This window comes from Falco punctatus (genome assembly GCF_963210335.1).
Source record: "Falco punctatus genome assembly, chromosome: 6".
NCBI lineage: Eukaryota > Metazoa > Chordata > Aves > Falconiformes > Falconidae > Falco > Falco punctatus.
The window spans coordinates 1,507,462-1,534,579 of NC_137585.1; the positions used below are offsets into that span (position 1 = coordinate 1,507,462).

The 27,118-nt window shown below is 41.6% G+C and overlaps 1 protein-coding gene across 3 annotated transcripts in view; it reads left to right on the forward strand.

Moving 5' to 3' along the window:
* The window catches only part of MAN1A2 (mannosidase alpha class 1A member 2), a 144,628-nt gene that overhangs the window by 10,827 nt on the left and 106,683 nt on the right, over positions 1–27,118 (forward strand). For all 3 annotated transcript variants that reach the window (XR_013928736.1, XM_080391112.1, XM_080391111.1), the window contains exon 2: positions 18,366–18,621. Coding sequence is in view for 2 of the 3 variants with exons in the window: in XM_080391112.1 (XP_080247238.1) it covers positions 18,366–18,621 (256 nt within the window). In the remaining variant the exon portion in view is untranslated. The remainder of the gene's footprint in view (positions 1–18,365; positions 18,622–27,118) is intronic.

The window sequence follows — 27,118 nt, forward strand, 5'->3', positions numbered from 1 at the left end:
CCTAGGCAAAACCGAACAAAAAGGACCCCATTACCCCATCATTCTTGGTATTGCTTGATGTGAAAAACAACCACAGAAAAAAAACCCCAGTGATGGAAGAGAACTTTCTGACTGGCTTTTAGCCAGTAGTGAGAGTTGGCACTGCAGCATCTGATAGCTGTTTGCTGGCCAGAGGCGGCGATGGGAGCAGTTTATTGACTCAAAGTCAAATGCCTAATGGTGACTTTGTTCTTTTGTGTGTTTTTGAAAAGCAGAATTTCTGAGATTGTGTTACTAACACTACACATGAACCCCAGGTCCTTGGTGTGCTCTGGCTTTTATACATCTGTAGTCTTTCGGTATGTTTGTTTTGGTTTCTATAACTCACGTGAGTGCTAATTTTATTCAGATGGATATGCTATTGCAGTTATGCATAGTCGTTTGCTTGACACCCCCTCTCCCCTCTTTAGACATAATTTTCTCAGAATAGCATCTGGCCGTCACACTACGGTGGGACTAGATCATCCAGTCTGCTGCTATTACAAAGAAAAATGAGGCTTGACATATTTGTGTCAATTTGGCAAGATGCCTGAATCATTACGCTCAATGAAATATGTGACGTTTGAAGTGGCAATGTAACCAGCAGTAACTCTGGCAGGAGAAACTTGGGGCACTGCAAAGCAAATGGCACCTTACCTTGGTCTGGGGGGCTCGGGCACGGGCATGAGCCCCCACCAGTCCCAGCACAAGGCTGCAGCTGAGGCCATGCAGGTATGCCATTTTATTCCAAAACTTTGTGTGCTCTGGGGTTTGCTGGTGGTGATCCTGGAAAAAGTTAAAGTGCCTTTTGAGTTTAAAAAGAAAAAAGCCCAAGGAAATCTCTGTGGAGCTTCCTTTCATGCAGTAACAGGTAGACAAACCAGCAACTAGCCTGAACCCCAAAATGGTGTGTATTTTTGACTAGGTTGTAATTACTTAGTAGTTCTCTGGTTCCCTAGCAAGTTTGTTTTGAAAACAAACTGTATAGTAGTGTCTAGTGTTCTAGTAACAAGAAAATATGTGGAAGCATAAAAAATTAAAATATTCCTTAAATCTGATACTTCACAAATTCATTTTTCTGTCTGACTTCTGTTAATAAGAAAAAATTCTAGAACCTGCGCAAACTGCAAATAGAGTTCTTCCAGGCTGCCTTGAAAAATTGCCTTAAACTGCGTCAGCCATAACCTGCCTCACCAGCTTTCGGGTGGATTTAATAATGCTTAAAATAAGAGTGCCTCTCGAGATTCAGGAAGCCTTACATTTACATCAAACTATTCAAAAACATTTGTGGCAGGTGGTTTGTGGGTTTATATTTCATTTCAGTTTCTGCTCTGCCTCCCCTCTCTGTAGATGTGGACGCCTGTTTTGAGCCGTCTGGCCCTGCGGGTCGGTGCCCAGCGGCTGGAGCGGGGCAGGGCTGGGGGTGGCGGCGCCTCGGGGCTCTGCCAGGCCACAGCGTTAAACCAGCATCACCATCTTCTCTGCCATGTGGAGGTGGGAAAGCTGGGAGGCGAGGGAGGGTTAGGAGGGGTCAGATAGGAGTGTAACCCAGTTTTTAATCTTTTTCTTACGCTCCTTTACGCCGTGCAGGTTTTCAGATTACAGGTAGCCCTTGCCGCCACCTGACTCCCCCAAAGGCTAGGTGTGCTCCTGAAACACGCTGTGCGGAGGTTTGGCTAATACTGCCTCATCTTGTAACCCATCAAGGATCACTGAACGTTAACCTCTGAGAAGCAAGAGTAAATAAAAACCTCCATAAAAACAAAGGAATCTTCAAGAAGGGAAGCTGCGTTAGGCTCTGACAGCCATCTTAAGTATCATGTTTTGTGTTCTTTATATTTTCTCCCATCCCTTTCTGGAATCCAAAATGATAATGAGTGAAGGTGATGTAATGTTTATAGGGGAGGGAGTTAAGCTTCCATTGCCTAGTCTGAGTGCTTGATTTTTGCAGCATCTTTACTTCAGCATTGGAAAGAATGTCCAGCTGATACCAACTTTCATGCATGACGATTGCAAGGATACGAGTTTTGCCATGGTGATAGTCTTTCTCTATAAAATTGCCATGGGTATGTTTGGCATCTTGCAGCATACACAGAGGTTCCTCAAGCAGGAGATACACAGCAGTTGTTTTCTGGCTGGTGCGGAGAGCCTGGCCAGTTAGCTGCGTATCGAGGACTGACGTCTGACGTGCTTACCAGCTCCGTGAGTCCCTGCTGGCCTGGGAGCTGCGCGGTAGGAAAGTATCAGCCTGCTTTGGTTCTTGGAGTGGGTTGGTTCTTGATCTTGTTGAGTCAACATATTCCAGCTCCACTTTTTTCTTTCTCAGATTTTTATGCCTTTTTGAGTCAATATTTTTCTTTGGAGTTAAGTTAGTGCTGCAGCAATTCCATGTTTTTTTTTCTTACCTATTGTGGCTTACAGCCATGGGAGTATCCTCTTGTGACTGTTTGATTTTGGTGGAGGTGAGCCCAAGCTCGCACTGGTCTTTGGGTGGTAAAGAGGGGAATCTTTTGGTCTGGTGGTCTTGGAGCCACGTGCTTGTTTACTCTGGACCAGTGTGTTTGAAACTACTGGGTCTGAACTTCCCCAAATAAACATGATTTTGTTGCCTGCAGCCAGTGAAGGAAAGAGCGGTGGATTGTTCCAGAATTTCCATTAGTCCAATCAACGATGTTATCCTGTTTGAGTTATCTCTTTCTTATGTACTGTAATATTAAAGATAATATGCTTGTTGGGGAAATGACCTCTTTTTTTTCATGAAAGAGGTAAGGAAGTTGCCATAATCATCTGAGCTAATGAAACAGATTTTAATTTAATCTTAGGGGAATCAAACATATGACTGCAGCTGTCCATGAACTGTATTTTGTTGCTGGGAATTTAGATAGTTGACTATGGAGGCAGTGGTGGTGATGGAAGAAATTTGACCTTACACGCTCGATGTATGTGTGATTGTATTAAGCAAATTAAGTGCAGACTCTGCCGTTTATAAAGCTATTTGAAAAATCCGAGGTCCTGTGATCTTTGAATTGTCTTCATCAACATCAGTAAGACATTTTATATCCCCAGCTCTTCTGTTGTTTTAGATTCATGTTCTGAGCTACAGTACTTCTGTGTGCATTCTGTCTTGGTCGTGTCAAGAGTAATTTGTGTCCAGCTCATCTGTTGTTTTACAGCCTACATACACAGGCTGTATGTATGCAACACTTCAATATTAAAGCGTTCCACTGGTAGTGGAAGTGGCATTGATAGCTGTTAATCGGCATTTCATTGTTTTAGTTTAACCTGTTAATTCTGTCATAGGTTTATGAAAAACATCTGTGATAGTCCTAGATGTACTACTGTACTAGAGTTCAAGATGTATATACTAGTGAAACATTGCTAGTTTGCTCTATTTTGTTTCAATTCTTGTATCTTGACTATTTTTATTGCAGATGCGTATGAACAAAGATCTGCTCAGCAGTTCCCAAAGAATGCCAAGTCATCTTTTGCTGACTTAATTGTAATGTGTAAAAGTAGTTTATACATCACAGTTTCCTCTTTTATACTTTTCTTTGTGTTGCATTTAAGGTCCTGATGGACATTACCTTGGTTGTGGCTCAGGCATTCCTTAGACTATGTCTGTGTGGACGTGGTCGTGGAGGCTCTGGGTGTCACTGCTGGAGCAGGGGGCTGGACCAGATGACCTCCAGAGGTCCCTACCCACCTCAACCTTTCTGAGATTCTGTGATGGGGACTGTATTCTCTTCTGATGTGCAAAAACCTACTTTCCATGTTCATATACGTGCTGAGTAGCATAAGCCTTGCTTGTTGTATTTTTTGTCTGGGGAGTTACTGATCCAGTGGTGCTTTTCTGGCCTTTTTCAAAAGGAAAAAAACAACACCCAATTATCTGTCTCTTGAATCAAAATTGTGTAGTTTATTAGCAGGGTGGATTATTTTAATATGGAAACTTATTAAAAGCACCTGGAAGGCTAAACCATTTGTCTCTCAGTTGCCTTTCATCCTTTGCTTTATTGACAAGATTAAAGAACTTTGGGAGCAATGAGATACAGTTTTGTTCTGTGGAACAGTGCAGATTAGACCGTGCGTCATGATTTCCAGGTATTTTGTTGCTCTATCTTTAGGTACTGTTTTGGCTGATTTGCCAAGTAGAGAGGAATACAGCTTTGCTGTTCTTTCCTTCTAATCAGTCCCAGTGGTGCTGTATGGGAGAGGAATTTATATAGATTATTTCTATTGTGATTAATCCAATATTACTGTTAAAAATATATCCACACTGCAGTCTGTGTCCTCTTATATGAAATCCTTTTGAATCACAGTATATTTGGATTTTTCCTCTGAAATAAGGATTGCGTTTGACAAGAGAACGTTACCTGCAGCTTCTGTCCTGTCGGGATTTTTCTCATGACATGTTGCAAAATACCTTCTGCAAGCTATTGATATTCTGAGACAGAGTTCAAATTAATTTTTTTTTCCTGTTGCCCCATAATTCTTCCAGTTTCTGTGAAGCAGGGCTACATCTTAAACTGCTGCCACGCAGAGGGAAGGGGGTGCTGGCGGCTGCTGTGGTCCCACTGATCCCATGGTGCAAGAAGCTGATCCGTGTCGGTCAGATGGATCAGACGCTGCTCTCGCGCCACGGCAAGGGCAGTCGGCTGGCGCTGATGCTGTGTTAGCCAGGAGGGTTATGCGTAACCGTTTCATGGTGGCAAGAGGAGCAATTCAAGAGAGATTGCTGTAGACCTGCGTGTGGACTAAGCTGCACGCCCCTAGAACTATCGTTCCCCTGTAAGGAAGAGCTGGTGTGGGACTCATGGTGGATCCCAGTGGTTCCCCTCTCCTTTTCCTCTTCAGCTCTTTGCTATACAGCATTTAGTGTATGGTGTATGATGCCATGTATATTGACGACTATTATTTTAAATGCATTGATAGACGGGTATCAATTTACCAGATAGCTTTATGGTAACAGTTGTAGGTGGAGGGAGAAGATGAATCTCAGCAGTACGTGTGAGCTTCCAACAGGGTGCTTAAAGCGGCGTTGCTGCTGGGGTGTGCAAAGCAGCTCTGGCTGGGTGAGTAAACCAGCATGGAGGTGTGGTAGCTTGTGCCGGTGGAACATTCTGTGTGAGGGCAGTCACTTCTCAGGGCTCTGTAGGACCTGCCAGAGGGTTTCGCATGCAGAGGACTCTGGTACCATCTGCTCACCTGAAAGTTTGCCGTCTCCGAGTCTACATTATATGCTGCTTGCTACTTGCTTTGCAATAGCCTTTTTCTCTTTGTCTTTTTTTTTTGTCCTTTGTCTAGACTAGGACCACACTAATATCACAGCTATTGCTTTAAATCGCTAACTTTCTCCAGCTGTTTTTCTTCTTCACCAGCTAAGGTGAGAGCCTTAGCATTTACTGCTGGAGATCAGGCTGCCTGGAGGACTCATGGTGTAAAAGGAGGGAGCTGCCATGCTTACTGTGGTACCTCTTCTGAACACAACATCAGGAAGAGGGCATTGCTTCAGTTAATAACATTCTCATTTTTTCCAGTGTAGGGGGTGGGGAAAATGGAAGGAAGTACCTGACTGATCAGTACCTGAGAACAGGAACCTGGAGGGGAAACTGAGCCAGGGCTAGCAGGGGGCCTGGGTGGTGGTGAGTAGCAGCAATTAGTTTTTCTGTGGAAGCTGGGGATGGGAACTGCACATGCCACAAAATAAAAGGGGGTGGGATGGCTGTGAAATTGTGCTTTTTGCTTCCGTCCCCTTTTTCCCCAAGCAGAAAAAGATGAGTGCTGGCTGAGGCAGCAGAAGAGGCGGGCATGGGCTGAGTTGAGGTATCAAAGACTAATCAGAGTGACCTTGGGTAGAGGAGACATTTGAAGCAAGTTGGTGCCCGGTAAGACATAAATAAAATTTAGGATGGTAGGGAGTAACTCTTACCTGATGGAGGAAGCAGTGTCATTGGGATAAACTAGAGGAGAGGAAAGGGTACGGCTGCGTGGGGGGACAGAGGTGGTGGCAGGGGAGGGAACGACGGCAGTTAATGGCCACCTGAGTTTGTGTGCAGAAAACATGTTCCTTTTAGCTTGGGCTCTAAGTTAACAGCCCTGAGCATGCAGGTCTGTAACACTTGAAGCTCATGCCCTGTTCTGCTGTGTTCCCAGACATTTAATCTCACCTATATCCTTGTCCGCACAGCAGTGTTTGGGCAGTCAGCCCGTTAGGAGACCTGATTTGGCCCAAAATGATCAGTGATTTTTCAGCTGGCTCAGCTCACCACTGGCTGACTGGCTTGTTGCCTGGTCTCCTGATACCGGCGTAAGGAGTAATGGAGCTTCCTTTTGTAGGGTGACTAAAGTCCTGAAGCTTAGAAAATTTGCGCAGAGAAGGTGGGCAACGCAAGGAATACAGAGTTGTGATATCCTTTATTGCATAAACCGATATTCCAGCTGTTACTGTCGATCATATTAATGCTGCAGTCATACGGGACCAGTCTGTAACCTAATAAATCAGCAGCATGCGTGGGCATACAAGAATCCTTCATGTGCACGTGCTAGTTGTCTTATTTCTACAGAACCACTAACGCCGTGGCCGTCAGTGCCGCGCTGCAGCAGCACCAGGGACGCTGTGTTCCCGTGCGCTGCCTGCCTGCTGCTCAGGAGAGGGGACCCGTGCTGATGGTGGGCAGCTCTTACTCATGCAGGGGTATTCTCCCACCAGTCCCCGCAGGTGGACTCCTCTGCCTCGGGCATTGGTGTCGTCATCTCTCCGATGCAGCCGGGTCTGCAGGTGGCTCCCCTCCCAGTCTGTCAGAACTTGCCAAGGTTTGACCGGCCGTGGCTTGTGCCTGCATTGGCAACCTCTCCTCTAGGTGCTGTGTGTGGTGTCTAGTCAGTTCATTTATTTCCCCATGATTTTATCCAATAGTCCTTGGTTTCCAGTAGATCCTTGCCTTATCACTGTCGGCTCTGACTGTTTAACTCTGAGCACTACAGTTAGTTTTATTCCTTCTTACCCCAGTCACCTTAAAGCTACAGTTCACACACTTGCTCTGTTAAGGGAAGGCTGTGTGGACTCAATCTGAAGGTTGCTCTTGCTTCTATACCCGTGCTAGCTTGGACTGTAACGTGACCCCACCGTCAGCTAATTCAGGGAGCTAACTCCATGCAAACCCCCTCAGAATGAACACATGCCCAGGAGAGTGCTACCGAGCCCCCAGAGGGTCTATGGTGTGAAGACCCTCAATCAGTTCACCAGCCGTGGACAAGCGCCAGAGCTGGTGCAAGGTTGAGTGGGACCTTTTACTTGGCAGTAGTTTGGTATTAATCAGCTTAAATATAATGTGAAACTGTAGCTGGAATCTTTTATTTTTCTGCTGCAAGCTGATACGTGTGAAACCCTGTCAAGGTATTTTTCTCTTCCTCTGTTGTTGACCTACATAGTAACTGATAGCAGGAGGCTGTCAGCCTCTTTTAGCTCAAATGGTGGAGTCTCTCATGGATGTAAAGCTCCAGCCTTACCATTTTGAATCATAAGGATGTTAAAATGATTGTCATAATTTTTAGTGATTGCTGCTTCTTAGTTTCCTATAAAAAAAAAAAAAAAAAAAAAAAAAAAAAAAAAAAAAAAAAAAACAAAAAAAACCCCAACACCCAACCCCCCCCACCCTACCCCCAAACACAGTTCTCTACAGCAAATGTCTTTTGGCACCCCGTTCTTCTCTTCTAGTGCCCCAAGCTCTGTCCTTAAGGTTACTTACTTGACACTTTCAAAGGTCAGCTGATATTTCTGCTCACAGTTGGTGTTAACTTTTTTCTGATTGTTATTTGAAACTAAATAAAACTTTTAAGTCTTGTTCTTAACAAAATAAAATCAAGTTAATTATGTAAAAGTGAGTTATTAGAGGTGTTCTTGGTAACTTGAAAAGTTTTCTTGGGTCTTTTTTTTTTCCCAAGGCAGGAGTAGACTAGGAGTTATTTTCTTTCTACTGTTGTTCTTCCTGGACTCACACATTTATTACAGGTTTTTGAGGCAAATTCTTTTCAAGTGTGTGCCCTCTTGTTATTTCATTTATAACAAGCTTATAATGTCTGTGGAATGTCACAGAGGCATCGTCTGTCCTACCACATGTGGAGGGCGAGGCTGCCCCAGTATATTAAGTATTTAGTATGTTTATATTTAGCACTTCCCATTGCAAGGAATTAATGCAGCTTTCGTTGTGACATTTTTATGTAGTGATTTCAGCAAGCCTTTGATATCTGCTGGAGGGAAGTTTTCAAGCTGTATTTGTGAAGGTAAACGGGTAAAATCCTGGTTTTCTTCTGCTTAAATGTTCTTTCATGTATTGCTGTTTCTGTATCTCAGGTGAAATGTTAGGAAACTTTTCATAGCTTATTAATTAAACTGATGTCACTATGTTCTGTTATTGGACTAAAGGATGTGAACAAGAGCACGCTATAATCCAGAGATGTGCTAAAGCAATTCCTTTTCTTCTTTACCATATGGGTGCGCAGAAGGAAAAGGAATTTCTGAGCTGGCCAAGACTCCTGCTTAAAACTTTTGGAGGCTATTTGGGTCCTTTCAGTCGCTCCTGAAGGTTTTCAGCATGCCTCTAGGAACTCTTTTCCTCCTCTGGGAGTCTCACGTGTGCAAGCGGGGATTTGTAATCCTGGGGGCAAAGCAGATGAGGAAAGAAGGGAGAGCAAGGATGCTCTATGTAACACACAATACGATTGGAGTTTGTTTGTCGCTTTTGTTCTTGTTTCTGGCCCCATCTCCTCCCAAAATTCCTGTACAAATCTAAGGCGGTGATGCCAGCATCCTGTCTTGCACAACTTGGGGGATGTAGCTAGTACAGAGGGTGAGGAAGCAGCAAGTTGGTGCTGTCGTGCTGAAGATGTAGTGCAGGCTTCTGTAGAGCGTATACTGAAACAGCTGCTGGTGTGGGGCAAAAAGGCACCCATGATTCATTTATTCAGGTAAAAAAGTGATGTAAGGGTTACGTTTTGACAAACCAAAACTTTTCACTCCAGGGAGTGTTAAAATGTTCAGGAGGTGCTAGTTCTGCACTTGCACATGCAACTTTAATGTGGCTTTTCATGTGTTCAAAAGGGTGAGAGAATGAAGGTGTAGTGGAAACCAGTGATATTCTTCGTTTTCAGGTGTTTGAATCTTTTTTTTAATCTAAAATTAGCCATCTAAGTCTGGCTAATTCTAGGATTCTGTTTAATAATGGACAGCTTAAATAGGACTGTGGTTTTTGTGGGCAAAAAGTTGCTATCAAACCAGGTTTGTTTTTATCATTGTGAAAATGAGTGTTTACAAATACTTTTGTCTAGAATAAAGAAAAATAACTTTTGTAAGGATTGTAGTGTGTTGAAAGATGAGCTTAGTGGTATGGAAAATACAGCAATGCTTCAGACTCTGCAGCAACTCCTGTGATCCATGCCAGGTCACAGAATGCACCACTCTTATTTTCCCTCCTGGCTTGTCTTGTTGGATTTGTCTCTGGTGGTTTTTTTCCTGATTGAAAATTTGGGTTTTGGTAGTTGTAGTTGTAGACTGGACATAATATTTAAGAGCTTGATGCTGTGCATGGGAGCGCTCTGGTTCCTTTTATTTCTGCTTGAGCATATGCTTCAGTATCCGATCTGTGCCATCGACATCAGCGGGACTGCTTTGTCCTATGTGTAAATGTGGTTATTTGTAAAGATGCCTCCTTTAATATTAAGCAGAGCTGATGCATTGCTCTTGCGTGAGAACCCAGTTCATTGCTTTCGCAGTAGTACAGGCCCAGTTATGTAGTATTCTGCCTTGATCAAACTTTTTTATCAATAAATAATATAGTATACAAGATGTTTGTCCATACTGTCTTATACTTGATTGTGATGAGCAGAATGTATAATATATTGCTATATACGTATCAAACTTGCACGACAGCAGTGATGGCTTATAGTAGAAAATTCTGTGGTTTGACATTGTTAATTCTAGTAGGCTTCCACGGTTTTGAATAAAAAATATCCTAGTAGTTTTTGGTGCTGTTTGAGGTCTGCATCAAAATAAACTCTGTTTCCAGATCTTTGTTCTTTTCTACCTTGCTAATTTCTAACTTCTTATCCTACCCAGTTCTCTTGTTCAATACTGATTTATTTTTCTGTTTCTTATTTCTGTAGTCAGTATGTATCTTTCACTCCTTGTAAAGTTCTTCAAAGCATCTTTATTATTTAAAAAAAAAATATCTGTCTCATTGGGGTGCTAATTGGAAAGGAAGATCCAATGCTCCAGTCAGCTTCCTGCCTTCCAGCATCATACTGTTTAAAATTCTTTTGCACAGGGCAGATAGCAACATTCGGGTTTCTTGATAAAACATGAAGAGATCCTAAATTTCATTGACTTTTCATAAGACTTAGGCTTTTCAGTATCCTTTTTTAGAAGGAAGATTGATTCCTAAAAAACAAAGTATTTTTTCTCTGTATTATTAGCATTGTAAGTGCTTTGACAATCAAACTTAAGATGTTGTGCTGTAGAGGCTTAATATTCTGCACAGAAGTAATTAGCTGCAGCTGTTAAATGAAGTTTCTTTAATCAGCAAAAATTCTGAAATAATGTCTACTTTTATTATATGTTAATGCCTTAAAACAAATATAATTGTACTCTTTTACATCGTATAAGCAAAAGGATATAAATGAGATGTTTGATAGCTATAGTGATTGAAAACTCTACATTGTTGAACTTTATGCGTCTATTGCTTTTCCTAACAAAGTGGTTTTGTACCTGAGTGACATTAAGACACTAAAAACTGAATGACTTTGCTTACACGTAGTTGAAAACTTGTGCAACCGTTACATGCAATTTATGTTTTTTGTTTGCTCCTCACTAATGAAAGTTGCATTCGTTGTTGTAGTCAAAGTATTATATTTCTTAATGAAAGAGTTGATCTGATTTGTCTGAAAATCTGTTTCAGCTGATACTGTAACTACAAAACTAAGAAATGTTATGTAAGCTCTAAATGCTTACGCAGTTTCTAGTGATCCTTCTTAGTGTTTGTGAGCAAATGCCTGGCTGCTGATACGAGTGCAACTGTTAGAATGTAGAAAGCATCCACCTTTCTTCACCAGTAAAACCGAAGCTGTGCCAGCTGTGATGGTGCTTAAGGGTCCCAAGGAAGCCATTGATTTGACCTTGGTACCCTCCTCCTTTTGAGCTGATGCTTGGGTGTAGGTGGCTGCTGTAGGCGGAGGTGAGGAACAAATGCCTTGCTAATGGTCACAGCGCATGACAATCTCAAGATAAACTCTCCCAATTCTGTTCATGTTAATGCGTATAACACAGGAAGCAAATAATTCCTGAAGGATGACCCCTTGCCTGCCTGTCCTTTTTTTTTTTTTTAATCCTTCAAAGTTATAAATGTTCTGCATTTGATAATGGAATCTGTGTTGTTTGGTTCTTAACTAGAAGCTACATTTTGTACGTTTGATTATCATTGTGAAAGAAAACAAGAGATATCTTATTAATGCACTTCACTAATGAAGTATTTAATTAGCTGTATTACCTTAAGATGATTTAGGAAGATTCTGACTATGTTCCAAAAATCTTATTACAAAAATACTTAGCAATACTAAGGAGTTCTTTGGCTTTCAGTTTTGCAGAGGACTTGCTCTTCATGCATAAGGGATGTGCTTCAGCTCTCCACTCCCTTCTGCAAGTTCTGTGTGGTTTTGAAATTCTGTCTAAATGTATTCCCCAAGGGTTTTGCTTGTCCTCATTCCAGAGCTGCTTCCAAAGGCCCTGCCTAAATTACAAGACAAAGGAAAACTGGGTAGAGATGGATACCAGAGTAACAAGCAGCAGTGGCCCTTAATGATCAGCATGGAGATCTGTGGATTTTAACATATCGAACATCTAGAAGTGGCTGTTTTCTTTCTGTTATGCCTAGAAAAATATATACAATGAATTACCATTTTTGCAGGAAAAAACCCCACCAGAATGGCAGTGCAAGGATGCAAATAATTAAGTGGCTTGTCTTCTGAACAGAATTGCTGGATGAACAGAACAAGATCAAGCTCTGAGGCTTCTAACTGTATGGGTTAAGAAAGGCTGCATTTAAAATATGGAATCTAAGCAGAGAAATTTGGGTGTCATCAAGTTCTAGGAAATGGGAAGTGTGCCCAGGCACTGGCAATCTGGGCAATGGGGAATTTTCCACTGCTGAACAAAAGATGTGGGAGGAAGATTAAACATTAAGTTCCAGTTCCTTTGGCTTGGAGGTGACACCCAGCTAGAAAACAATGTCAGAGCCAGAGGTTTGGTCCAGACGAAAGGACAGATCTGGAACAGGATCTGTGAGCTTCCAGCATCGAGGTGGGAGTTTTTGAGGGCAGTGAGGGTGAGGTTCTGAGAGCCCAGATCCTTGGTCTAAGACTTGGCTGCAAAAGAGATCAGTTAGGGCATCATTGCGCAGAAGTGGAAGGAAGTTTTGTGTGTGGGAAGCCTATGTGGGATTTAAAGGAGGGTGTTTAGGATTAAAGGAGAATGCCCGTGTGAGAATCTCCTCTCCCTAGCAGGGTCCAAAGAAGCTGCATGACGAAAGCAAGGAGGGCTGGTGTTCACAGTGGTGGCTGTGCCTTTGCAGAAGCCTGAGGAAGCAAGCTGGTGGAGCCTGAGTTGGTGCAGATAATAGTAAGGGAAGGCAGGAAACAAATGTGGAAAAGGTCAAGGGGAAGCATGATGGCAAGAGGGAAAACTTCTGAAGCTGGATGGAGAGGGGTAAGAGGACTTGAATAAGGACTCTGTGTCATGCTCCTTGTATTTGAGGAGCAGTACTCATCATGAACACAAATCTAACCACTTGCTAGAAATAAATTCTACTGTCACCTTTGTCTAAAAAAACCCACTTGAGGAATCTGCAACTTGGGTTAATACCGTGGGTGGTGAGGGTTAGCGTGTATGTGTATATATACATACACGCACACAGACATCTCCAGTGTTCTTGTGTGTTGTGAATGCATATTCTCCATATACCAGAACATGGAGTTGTAGTATTTATGCATGTTTTAAAATCGTGTATGCTGTAAGATTGGAGGGAAAGCCAACTTTTGTAGATAATGTGAAATGTTTTTTAGGTGCTGACTCTCAAAAGATTATTTTTTTTAAAAAATTATCACCTATCATTTTGTTTCACTGTGTCTCTGACAGTAGCCTCTGGTTGAAGATTAAACTTGGCAGAAGGTTAAAAGTTCAGTGTTGCCACAGGGATTTATTTCTGGATGACAGACTTACACAAATATTTATGTGCTTTAACAGTTCTTGTCTATCCATCTGCTGAAAATCCAAATGATAATAAACTGGTTGTCCTTTTGCTGTGGTGGCCCAGTGCTCTGCTATTTAGTGTGAGAACAGCTGCTGTTGGCCAGTTTTTCTTTTCTTGACTCCATTCTAATTTTTATTTCTTTTGGAGCTTGAATCTTATCAAGAAGTTTGAAAGCATTTTTGGGTTTGTTTGTTTTTTGCAATTCAGCTTCTAAAGAGCCTGTTGTCACAGCAGATAGGAGAGACATGTTAAAAGTCATTGTCTTGGTAAGTGAAACTTTAGCAGCCATTAAGTTCAGAAGGCTCACTACTGTGTGCATAATTAAAGCACATTAATTTTCGGTTAATGATTTGGTTATCAAGCGTTATAATTTATGGTCTTTTCTGAACAACATTTAGACGGTTCGTGGGTGCTTTGAGAGTAGATGCTGTTCCTGCATAAGCATCTGCAATAGTTAATTGCAGCGATTGTTTAAAAAACTTGCACCTGTTTCTAGTTTCATATTCTAATTGGTCTATTTATGGTCTTGCTGGCAAAAATAGTTTAATCGCAGATTCTTTTAAATAATGTTTTTAAAGTACTTACTGCTGTAGTTTTGTGATACTTGAACGTCTGTCATGAGACTTCAGAATAAACGGTTGGGGTGACTAAAGGAAGCAGCAGCTTTCTGTTAGGTAAGGATTTTGAAGGTTTACTCAAAATACTGTGTATTTTAAGACCTTGCTTATGTTGCCTAGAAGGCGGGGGTGGGTACTGGATAGGGAAGCTGACACATTTGGGTATATGAGTTTATGCTGGGATTCTTTCCAATCTTACATTTTTAGATTGCTTTCTGAGGTCTCTAACTCCAAGTATGTGAATGTAGTGCTATCTGCATGCATCAAACTGCCTGCCCGCCTTGTGCTGGATGGAGAGCTGCTTGGTGTTTGGGTGTCACTTGGGGGGAGCGGGGGGTGGCAGCTGCTCACACATTTGCAATCTTCTCATCCTCTTATCTTTATTCTGTATTTTCACTTAGTTCTTGTTGCTTAAGAACTCAGAAGAAACACGTGGTATTGGTATTTAGGGGTGTGATTTTATTTTTTTTTTCTTCCGTTAGGCTCATATACTTCAATATATTTGTAAAGTAGATCTTCAGCTGAAGTGTAGAATATGACATTTCCTGTAGCTCATGTTGTCTATCATTGGTAATTGCATAGAGAATATGTGTCTGCAGAAGAAGCTCTTGTAGTACCTCTTGTAAACTCCCTCAAATACCTGTTGACCTTTCTTTTCATCTTACTGTTTTCTTATTTTGTCTCCAAATGTCACTTCCTGGAAGACTTGGAGCTGATCATACAGTTAGTGCTAGAATTTTTCATCTCTATTGAGTCTGTGTGCTTTCTTCAAACACTTAGGTATTCTGCTGAGTGACTGAAGGAAAGTAAACTGTCATTCAGACCTCCTTAATGAGTCTAATTGGGTTATAGTGCTGTAGAAATCAACAGCTTTTGTATGTTTATGTAGTGGTTCCTGCAGTGTAGACAGACGTGAGTTCAAAACTTGTTTTCCAATTTATGGCTGTTTCATGCCATTTGAATCTAGAAATAAATGAAGTTGCTAGAGTGACAGAGCTTTTATTGTTACTGTTGTGTGCAGCACCTGGGACTGAAAATTTGTTGAAGGAAAGGTAAAGGCAAAATCTTCATGGCATTTGATCTTGATGGTGCACAAAGCCCATCACCAGTGACTCAGTTTAGGGAGTCAGGCTCACTTCTAGATACTCAAACACTGTTGATCTTTTCTACGCAGAGGGATTGTTTCTGGGGGCATGCATGTTAACCATGGGTTTTAGCAAAAACATTTCTGGTTATGAATAAAGCACACTCGTTGTAAAGCATCATCTTCAAATTAGGTTAATGTGGATGTGCCTTGGGTGTCTATTTATTAAAGTCTGAGATACATTGTTACCCTGTTTTTCTAAAAATTCATGTTTTTCAGTGGTAGTTGATCTTTTGCAAAAAGGATTTCAGTATCTATTGGCAAAATGTGAGTAGATCCAGTCAGAGGGTAAAGGCTGTCACTTGCCTCCAGAAACTAAGTTTTGAAAATGAGAAACATGCCTCCAAAATACATATTCCACACTGAAGTATTTTGATTCTGAAATGTTCAGTAACACATTTCTCATTCTCAAGCCATCTCCTTGGCTCCCGTACAGCATGCTGTCTCTTGGTGAGAACATGACTGTGGTGAATGATGTCTCGTTCTGGCGATCTCATTCTCTCTAGCTGCAGCTCGGCAGAGCCCTCTGCTAGCCCTGGGAAAGCGTTCCAGCCTACAAATGTATGGATTCAGATCCTTCAGCTGATAGAAATGTTCGGCTGCTTTTGTTACTGGGTTGAACACATCACTGCCACAACAGAATGTCGATAACTTTTGCAGGAATATGAAAAGTTATTTTCCCCATAAGTGGGTCACAGTAGAAGAGTTACCCTAAACGGCATTACTTGTGTTTTCTCTCTTTAGAATAATGTTTTGACACTTTGAAAGTTGTTTCTTTGCTGGACAGTTGAGAGAGAGAAGCACTGTTACTGTTAAACAGTATTAATGAGCTCGGATTTGATAGTCAAAGTGAGGAGCTCAGTCCTTTGTTTTTTATTGGAGAAATATGAATGTGATGTGGGTCATATTGAGAAAAGCGGCTGAAGAAATTCAGTTTAAAAGCCTTTCAGGCAGTGCATCCATTAAAACCTCTGCATTGTATCTCTAGTACTGAAATATTGAAAGGTAATAATGCTGCTATAATTTTTTTAAATGCAAGCCTAATAGCACTTCAGAAAAATGTAAGGGCTAATAAACCACCCTGTGTAACAACGCATTTTGCTGCAAGCACAAATGCTATAGTGCAGTGGTTTTCCCCCAGCACACTATGCACATTGGCCTGTAAACTGGGAAGTTATTTTCTGGGTGACATCGAGTAGTGTCAGACTTAGTCAAATTGAGAATAAAATGTGTGCCTAAAAAAAAAAAAGTCTCTATTTTTCAGCTCTTGAGCTCAAGCTAAAGACTGCAGAAAAGAGCTGTATAAATTTTAACTTAAAAATACACTGGATGTTATGAGAGCAGTCAGGGCTAGTGCACTGGGGGTTTGAACTGTGAATTTCCAGAACTAAAAGCTTGATTTATTGCACTTGGACCTAAAATCAGCTCTCCTTAGGCAGAGGACTGTAACAAGTCATAAACCTTGCACAAAATGGGCCAGTCTGGTGGGATTGCTCTGATACTATTGTGTCATAACTCTATGCCAGTTATTCATTACCAGCTTCATTGTTTGACCTTTATTTGTAAAGGTGAAGCTGTGCTCTGTAATAGACATGACATGATCTGTGAGATTAATAAAAATAGTTCTGTTATACTTGCAAAGCGCAGTGCGATCTGTCGTTATAACCAGATATTCCAGCATAGCACCCGTACAGAGTTCCGTAAAATTTGTTTGAATCTCTGGAAGTGTTAATTGGTTTATCATAGATTTTGTCAAACACTTTTAATAACTGTTGTAGGAAAAAAAATCACATTTTAAATGTGTAGATACATTGCTGTTTCTGTTGTCAGTGTTTGGTTATCATTTGTCAATCTTGTGTTTGTTTTTTTCTGTAAGTTTTGGATTGGCGTTTAGTCGCAGTTGGAGTAGGTGGTCACTGTAGGTCCCCTCCAGCCGAACTCTGTATCAGATGGTGGTTGCTCCTTTTCACCCATATGTTTTCAGTATACTGAAAAAAATGTGGTATGGATCAAGGGGCTCAGTTCCTCCTAAAAGCAGTTAGGCCAAGCTTGATATTTCTTATATGGATTGCTGCTTGTCATCTTTCCATTATCCATTGTCGTCTTCATACTCTTTGAGGAAAAAGTGTTTTTGCCTGGAGGAGGAAACTGGGAGGGAGTGTGGTGTTTTGTTGGTGGGTTTGGTTTTGTTTTTTTCTGCAATTGGTGCTTATTTTAGATCCCTCCAACTGTTTTGGTTTATGTTCGTCATTGAGCAACTATGTTTTAAAGACTCACAGAATGGTCGGGGTTGGGAGGGACCGGGAGAGCATCTAGCCCAGCCCCTGCTGAAGCAGGTTCCCCTAGAGCGGGGTGCACAGTCATGTCTAGGCAGGTCTTGAATGTCTCCGCTGAAGGAAGCTTGAATAGGTTGTGTTGTATTGAGAGCCTGATGTGTATCTTTCCGATGCCTTGAAATATTTTAGGACTGGAATGTCCTGAATAACATTTTTGTCTGTTGTTAGAATAGCCTCTTGTTTAACCCAGGCTTTAAAACAGCATTCTTTCATTTTGTGTGTGTCTCAAAACTTTTGCTGATCATTAAAGATTGTGATGGAAGATTGTGCTTAAAGCCAAGATGTTGTTTGTTTTGTTGACTGTGAGTTTCAAAATCAGGCTTTACTAAAAGCTCTTAATGTTCCTAAAAGGCTTTATAATTAACTCTGCATTTAACTTGAGGTTTGTGGGCCGTACTGACTGGAACAATGAGTTCTGAATTCAAGACAAAACATGCTGTGGTGGGGTTTGCAGCTTTTGCATTGCACACCTCATTGTTAACAAAAGGAGTGGCCACAATTTATGTTTTTTTAGTAGTTAGTTCAGATCTTTTCAAGTTGCATGCGATGTATTTATTGTGCAGAAGGCAAGTGAGAGCCCTTCTGATCTTTTTTCCTTAAACTGAATGATTGCTAGATCTGCCTCTGCATGCATCCTGCGGCTGAAGCACAGGATGTAGGTCTTTTCCTCTCTGAAGTCTTGAGCAGAAAAGCAAAGATGCTGGGACATAATCTAGAAAACCTCTACAACACATTTTTGTACAATAGTGTTGCTGATGTGTATGCTCTTGTTCTTTTGGGGTTCCTGGCGAAAATAGTGTATGCGCACTAACACAATTCAGTAACTGGTCTGAATCGCTGGAATTACTCTGAGTAAACCAGCTTGGGATGTGCCTTCTGTTTTGAAGCTGCAGTTTGTTTATAAGCAATGTGTTTTTAGTAATGAGATGCTGACTAGCATTTTTATCTCCAGAGAAGAAGAGGAACGTCTGAGAAATAAGATCCGAGCAGATCATGAAAAGGCTCTGGAAGAGGCGAAGGAGAAACTGAAGAAATCACGTGATGAGATTAAAGCTGAGATTCAGACAGAAAAGAACAAAGTAGTGCAAGAGTTGAAAAAGAAAGACAGCAAGCCATTGCCCCCTGTTCCTTTACCAAATCTTATAGGGATAAACAGTGGAGAACCAGCAGACCCGGATGTGCGAGAGAAGAGGAACAAAATTAAAGAGGTAAAGATGATGATGATGTGGTCCTATGTGTTCTTGTATCTGATAGCAGTTATTTATATGGCATTTAGTTGGTGTTATGATTTATATTAAAAAGAAAAGACAACCAGGATTACAAGTCTTTTTAATAAACAGTAAGCTGAAAGTGCACAGGAAGTATTCATGAACACCAACGCTATTGCATGTTTTTTCCTGGTGTTGGGGTGTTAATTTTTTAAGTTGTTATCCAGTGAAATATTATTTTAAGGATTTCTTCAGCTTAGTGGTATGGGTTCAGAGTGAGTTTGTTGTTAGCACATGGAACAGCACCAAGTGCATCTTCAAAGCAGAGCCTGACCTTGTAAGGTTCCATTCAAAGAATGGGATGTGCTAGTGTGTCACAAGATATTTTTAAATGTTAAAAAGGTGGATTGAAGAAAGGGGGGAAGAAATGACCTGTTGCTAAAATTTTCAAATTATCAAATTACCACACTCTTTTCAAAATGTTTTTAATGGGCCTAAAAAACTAGGAGTTCATTGAAGTAATTGCCTCATTTACCTTGTAAAACATTGACACTGAGATACTGGCCTAGGCTTTTGATTCTGTGGCAGCTTATGCTATGGGGATTGCTGTTTCTGGTCTTGTCCTTTCCACTCCTGGTTGGCCATGTGATTCATTGCCCTCTTTAGTCTGGGCAATGCCAATTTCCTACTGTTACTGCCAGGCGTTTTTCTCAGTCTGTACTTCTAACTGGTACGGCAGAAACGTTGTTTCCTGCAGTCTGCTTAGTTTTGTGCCCAAAAATGAAGTTAGCAACCGGGGATGGTTAAGGCCAGAGGTAGACAAACACAGGCCATGTAATTAAGGAACATCCAGGACAATAGGCGCTTAGTGGTTACATCAGCTAAATCTTTTAAATGATAATCTGAGTTTAGTTAGCTCATAAAACCAAATAAAAAAGTCAGTCATACACCTGCCCTCATAGCAGGGAGGAGTTGCAGCTGTATGTGCCGTGCTGTGGGTAGGTCACAGAGGCTGGAATTTTGCTTTGAGTATTAATGATGACTAGATGAAATTTACTCTTGTCAAAGAGTGAAGAACTGCTTTAGATGCACGAGTGATACGGCATGGAGCTGTATCGCTATTTGAATCTCTCGGGTAGCAGATCCTTCCCCAGAAGGTGTTCCTGTTCAGTGTCTACTGCAGAACCAGTTTTGACTGAAGCTGTGTGTGGAATATTGGACCCCCTTGACCCTGCTGGGTTAGGGCTGTTTCCCAAAGGACAGCACTGAATTGGGGATTTCAAAAGGCTCTACTGCTTTTTAAAACAGCCCTCCAACGTTTCAGTGAGAACATGCGGAGAATCTTGCTTTTCAAAATGTCTTTTGCAGGGTGAAGGTGAACGGTATGGTCATGTAGTTGTCAAAACTACTTAATTTTAACTACAGATTACTGTATTTAGATACCTTTGAGTTTGCTACTGATGGATTTAACATGTAGAATGAAATTGAGTGGGCCAAGCAATGCGAAAGTACTGAGCACAGCTAACAGCAAAGAACAAGATGTGAAAAATAATCAGCTAAGGGATTGGAGGGACTGTTGAAAATTAGTATTTGTGTTTCTGAAGTTGTTTGGTCAGAATGTAGACTGAGGAGTTGAGAAGCTATAGATCAATACAGAATGGCAGTTTTCTTGGTGACATGAATAAGTAGTACAGTTTACATCAGCAAGAATTGTCCAAACCTGGAGGTGTAGCAGTTTGTGGGTAAGGAATCCAGGGCAGTTTGTGACTAAGGCAGTAGGTCTGGTGATCCTTAGCTGCAGTTGCCCCAGATCTCCTGCTGTAAAAGGCTTACTCTTTTTTTTTTTTTTTTTTTTTTTTTTTTTTTTGTGATCAGCCTATGTGAGTCACGCTGACAAGCTGGGGTTTTATTGCTTAATATGTTGATGGGTCTTACTGTGGTTTCTGAAGTGTAGCTTTTCATATCCAGACCAAAGATTTTGTGGGAGTATCTATTAGGTAGGTAAGTACTTCAGTTAGGATAATCGTACCTTTGTACTGAGCAGTCCTCAATAGTTTGACCACTGTGCTTCAACAGTCCAGCATCGTAATGGCATGACTGAAGTTTCTGTCTTTGTGTGAATTGCCTTCACTGAGTCAGGCTTGTTAGTACTGTAGCTACAGGTGTTCTCCAGAATTTTTAATGTTTTTGATGCAGGGCAGCAGAATTATCACTTCTACAGCCAGGTGTGTGAAGACGTAAAATACAGGAGTGGAAGGTCTGCTAGTGAGAAGGGGAAACGATAATGCTGAGGAGCCCGTTGTTGGTGTATTGTCATTTTTGTTTGGCTTCTGGATTTTGGCATACACTGTCTTGAGGTGAATATAAATATAACATGGCACAAAACCCATGTATCGACAGTATCAGATAAATAATATTTTGCCTAAAACCTGTTTTTGACAGTATCAGATCTATCTGCAGCGATTCCAGAAATGCAAAGTGCCTTTTGAAATATGCTATGATCATCACCAAGGTATTCTCTCACTATTCTTGTAACCAGTGTGGACTAATACAAATGGTCTTTGTAGATGAGATAAAGACTTAGCAAAAAAAGCCCAGGTTCCAGGAGACAGTATCTCTAACAGAGGCTACACCTAGCACATATGCCATTTCTGACATGCAAGATACTATGGTTACCTGGATTGAGGAGAAAAAAGAAAAAAAAAAAGTAGCACAGGGAAGCTCCTAACTCTTTGGAGGCTGCTTCAAATTCCACGTGGACCTGGAATGGTGTTTGGCCTGTGCCGTGCTTTACTTTGAAGTGTCCTGATGCATATTTGAGGAACTTCACTTTCACAGAAGAGCTTTAGACTGTTTAAATTAACAAAATGAATGGGTTTATACAGTCTGTTTTGCCTAATATGAGATGGAGAGAAAACTATGTAGAATTGGGCTGACTACTGGGGACAGTTTGTAATACAATCAGGGGAGAGACTGGAAAATTTTCAAAGCAGGATTTAGTTTCTATCCTTTTTTACAGAAAACTTATTACTCCTTTTTCTTTCTGAAGAACAACTCAGTGAATCTTTTTTTTAACATCTTTTGTATAAAAAGTGGTTTTGCAGTACTTAAATATTTTAAAAATACGTATTGATTTTTTAAAGTGTGTATAAAAGTGCATACACAAAAAAGAATTTGTGTAATGCTCATAAGAGAGCTTTGTAAAGCACTTGAAAGCTTTATATGATAGAAATGTTTACTGAGCACAGAGAGGGAGGCTTCTTAAGGTCACAGAATAAACCAGGAGCAGAGTCCACATCGCTTGGTTTGGTTTTTGTGTGTCTCTTGGTTCTCGTATTTATATTTAGCGTTACATTGCATTCTCGATTGTAACTAATTCACAGAATTGTATAATTTGTCTATATTCTCCTAACAAGCTTTTCATTCAGTTATTTCAATAAGGCCCATTTAAGGGTTGGCTGGTTATTTTAGATGCACAGTGACAACTTTGAGAAGTAAATGTTTTCCACCTGCTCTTTGTACATGCTTTGTAGCACTACTTTAGTATATTAGCTTCCTGTTCTAGCTTTTAAAAATTGCTTTGTCTTTTAATTAACTGGTATTTAAGAATAATTACATCTGAAAATTATTCTTGCTGCTACACTTTTGTATTAATATTTTAGTGATTTTTTTTATACCAAGTAAAAGATGAGAAAATGGTTTTATAAGAGGGTGGGTATAACTTGTATAATTTTCCAAACAGATTTTAAGATTTGGGTTTTTTACTGTAGCTAATGCATAGAAATTAAGAACAAAACTCATCTTTTGGAAGTCATTGGATTCATTTCAAAGTTAAATTAGATATAAATTGCATGAGCACTTGGAATTTTTGGCACTTAATTTCCATTATTATGCCCTTTTAAATGCTGTTCAGAATATTTAATTTTTTTCTGCAGTTGAAGTTTAATCATTACATAGTGCTCTCTTAATGAGTTTTGTTTCCTTGAAGTTAATTTTTACCCAGCGAAATAACGAAAACTTTAAAATTCTTGTCACCCTACTGAGGGTTCATTTCAACCTAAGATTTCATGGTATTGTCTTACTGCCAGAGTTCATCTCGGATATGGGTTCAAATAGCGTTTTGCACTCAGTGATGGTACTAACCCCACGCAGGGTATTCTGTGCATGCACCTTGTTCTAACCGCTGTTCTGACTTGTTTGTGTAGAGTCCTTGTGTTGCTAAGGTCCGTAGGTGTTTGGTCAGTGAATTGTTGAAATAATGGATGTATAAGTTTTGCGTACAAGTCAGCGTGTATTGCATTGCATATGCACTGACTGCAGAGCACTGGGGGAGGTTGTCAGGGCCCTGGTGGCCTTGGGTGGTGTCCCCTTGCTCCTGCTGGTGAGGGGAAGGGGGTGCTGGGAGGAGGGCACCGGCAGTGCACGGCAGCAGCTGCTTCTGCAGGTGGTGTTGGCAACAGGTTTTGGGCTCTGCACCATGGGACCCTGTTTGCAGGGGCTACCTGGGAGAGATGGGATCCACCTCCCTGAGGCAGAACAAAGGTGTCCTTGACCTTGTCAGGGCTTTGGGCTAGGAATGATGTGGGAGGGAGAGAGCAACTAACAGCCCTGTGAGGGAGTGACTGACGGGGCGGGTGAGCAAATGGTGTGCAGTGATGTGGCAGAAAGGCATCACAAAAGCAACAAAACGGGGCCTGAGCAGGGTCACCTCTAGCGTTTGCACATCAGCAAGGAAGTGCCTCCAAGGCACTGCTATGGAGAAATCCCCAACACCATTTCTGGGAGATCAGCGTGCCCTGAAGCGTGTGGACAGTAACGCAGCGTGGGGAGTGACCGCGGCGCGGCAGAGATCTGTGCGCGGTCGCAGGGCTGCAGGCGGGATGGGAGATGTGGAAATGGATGGAGGAGCAGTGGGATGGCTTGCATGGCTGGAGCGCTGCAGGGAGGGGCACAGACTCCTTAAGAACAGGACAGGAAAATGAGGGGGTAAAGCATGTGCAAGAGCAGCTGGGGTGCCTGGAGCTCTGCCTGGGGATGGATGATGAACGGACGGAGTGAGGATTAAAGAGCAGACTGGCGTGGGTGACACTGCAGCATGTGTCTGCGTAGGCCACCTGCCCAGGAGTAACAAGTGGACGAGGTGCTCTGCAGACAGATTGGAGCAGCATCATGTTTGCAGGCCCTGGCCTTCATGGGGTGCTTCAACCAACTCTGTATCTGCTGGAGGCACAACACAGCAGGGCATAAGCAACTTGAGTTTTCTGAAGCGCATTGATGACAACTCACTCCTCCAAATGTCAGCGCAGCCAACAAGGCGAGGTGCTCTGCCAAATCTTGTATTCGGGAAGGAGGGGGTTGTTGGGGATGTGAGGTTCAGAGGGGGCTTTGGCAGTAGGGACCATGAGGTAGTGGAGTTTAGGATCTTGAAAGGAGGAAGGGCAAAGATCAAGCTCACAACCCTGAACTTCAGGAGGGTGGATTCTGGCCTGTTCAAAGATCTGCTTGGTAGAGTCCCTTGGGATAAGGCCCTAGAGGGAAGAGGATTGTGGAGTCTCCCTCTTTGGAGATACCCATAAGCTGACTGGACGTGGACCTGGGCAGCCTGCTCCCGATCACCCTGCTTGAGCAGGGAGTTGGGCCAGATGACCTCCAGAGATCCCTTCCAGCCTCAGCCCCTCTGTGATGGCACAGTGTTTGTTGGCTGAGCCTGTCAGCTGGAAAAAAGCTTCTCCAGAACGTGACGCAAGTGCGTACAGAAAAGAGTGAAATACCTTCTATGTTCTAGGTTTCAAAGAAAGACTGGAAATTCTGAGTTCCCTGGAGCTTGTGTTCTACTGCTTGTTTTGTATTTGTTGTGATAGACCGTCATGTCATTAGGCAGTGCTAATTGTATGTAGAGTTTTTTATATTCAGCTCAAAGGAGATGGGGTGTTCAGGCAAATAAGCCAGAGCTGTGAGGCGAGCGCAGCCGCTGGCAGTGTGCTCGCTTCTTGTGCGGTTTAAAAGCTGCTGCATTAAGGAGGTGGGACAGCGAGGAGGTATCTTAGCTACTTCTGATAAGCTCTTTTCAACGCAGCAGAATTTTGGTTCTGTTCCTGCTCGTCACGGCTTAATGGTAAAAAGAAGCAGCAGAGAAAGACGTTTAAGCAAAAGTTGTGAAATGGGTGTGCAGGGAGCACGGAGCTTCAGCGAGGGTCGCAGGCTGTGCCGACACCTGTGGAACCAGCCGCTGGTATGTTTGGATGCTCTGCACAAGTGAGGAATAAAGTCCTGGCTGGGAAGCTGGGGACCTTCTGGCTGAGACCGTTTGCCAGAGAACTTACTGTGGCCTGCAGCAAAACTTTCGGTGTATCCTCTTCTAAAATGTGGCTTGGGACTATGAAGACAATTTATTTAATATTAGTGGAGGTGGCTTTGGAAGTACTGTTAGAAATGTGCCAGGAAAAGTGATTAAAATGTGCTTTCATCATGGCCTCTGGACGATGCTCAAGAGGCTGCTAATGTTGAAAAGTAACAGGCAGTTTCAGAAGCAGTAAAACTAAGTTTCCCGTGGATTTTTGACCTACATCCCTTTATACCACCCCCTGCTCCTCATGCACACGTTGCTGTGAACACCCTCTTACCTTCCCTTTGACAGCGTGAATTGCAAGGTGTTCTGTGCCTGGTTTAGAGCTACCTGCACGCTTAAAGCTGCCCCTCTGACAGAATAAAAGGTCTTTCTAACCTATATGGCTCTATGAATAAAGGGTTGGATTGTAACTGCCTTCCTCTCAGTTGGGGTATTAATTTGTGTCTGTCTACCTTCTCTAGCCACAGATATTTTTTTCTTCCCCCCCCCCCCCCCCCCCCCCCCCCCCTTAAAAGCAGAGCTCTCAAGTGTCCGGTTCCTCTAAGTCTGTAAAATCAGGTTTGAAATGAGAGAACATATTCAAAGGCTACTGCAAACGTATGTGGTAAATGACAGCTATAGAGACAGCAAGATTGCATAAACCTTATTCTCTTAAGAAATCAGGTTAAAAATAGTGTCTCTTTACCTCAATTCTGTTTTGTGTGCTCCTTGAGAAAAGAACTGCACAGAAGAAAGAAATGTAGAGGTCTTTTCATGCTGCATAACTCCTGTTTTCGTAGTTACTATTTATACAACTTACACTGCTAATCTCATTTATTTTTTTGTAATTGCAGTGTTTCTGATCTAGCCAAATAGGCTGCCTGCTGTGACTGGGGAACTTTCTTTTTTTCAGTATCTAAAGCGAACTTAGAACGATCTTGTTATTGCTGACACTTCATACTCATTTTGTGTTCTTGGTCAAACTTAGTTGGACTTCTGGTTGGTTAGAACATCATTTTTTAGTAATAGATACCTATTGTGTTAGAGTTCTGCATTGTATTTTGTAGCTTGCTGCTCCTGGCTTTGATCCCGATAAAGAAGCACAATAAGTATTACAACATATCTTTCTCAGTATTTAAGACAACACTCCCTGCAGTGTGTGTGTTTGTATAAAATATATATACACACGTACAGAGCATATGTCCCTGAGTATTACATACTCTGTATGTGTGTATGTGAAAATGTGTTTGTGTCTATACATATGTATACATACACGTAGTTTGTGAAGTGTTTTTGTTTGTGCACTACTTGGATTCTCAAATGTAATTCAGCGTGTTGAGAACATCTAAGTTGGCTTTAAATTAGTTTCCCTGCACTTTTTTTAGTGCTGATCTTATTTTTACTGAACGAGTAAAATCTGCGTAAAGTAAGGATGGGTTCTTTTTGATTAAGCCTGTTAGTAAACTAATTTTCAGTGGATAGATTAGAATGAAAATAGTGCAGTTAGCACTTTGGCCAGTATAGGCAAGTTAGGAATGGCCCTACACAAAGTTGTGTCCCGGCATGTTGGGATGATTGTATAAAGAACTCATTTTACATTGGAGAATCTTTAATTTTTCCCTAGGAGAAGCTCTGTAGCTTTGTGTATTTATTTTGCTCTAACGGAAGGATGAAAAGAAGGCTCCTAGTGTGGATAGTGCGGTATTTCAGCTGCACATCCTGGACAGGTTGCTTTGGTTGGTAACTTAGAATGTGCTGCTAATGAGGAATTAAAGTTTGTGTTTGAGGATATTTAAAGAATGAATCAGTTTATTCATGTTGTAGCAATTACAAAATTCTCCAATTATGTGCATTATTGGAAGCATGTGAAAAGTTCAAGGTCTTCATTATTTAAGATTTTTTTTTCCCAGACTATTGTGGGAAGAACCTGTCTTTCAACAGTAAACTAGCACATTTGCAGTATTTAAATTTCATAAATGCAAAATAAAATCAAGAAAACAAGGAAATATTTCACTTCCCTGATACAATCAGCCAAACAAAAATGAGCAAAACCCCAGGAAAATTACTTATCTTCAGAATGGGTAAATGAAAAGATTCCGTGATACCTGATTGACCATGCTGCTATTTTTTATTTTATGTGCCATTTGTGCCATACTACAGAAACGTTGG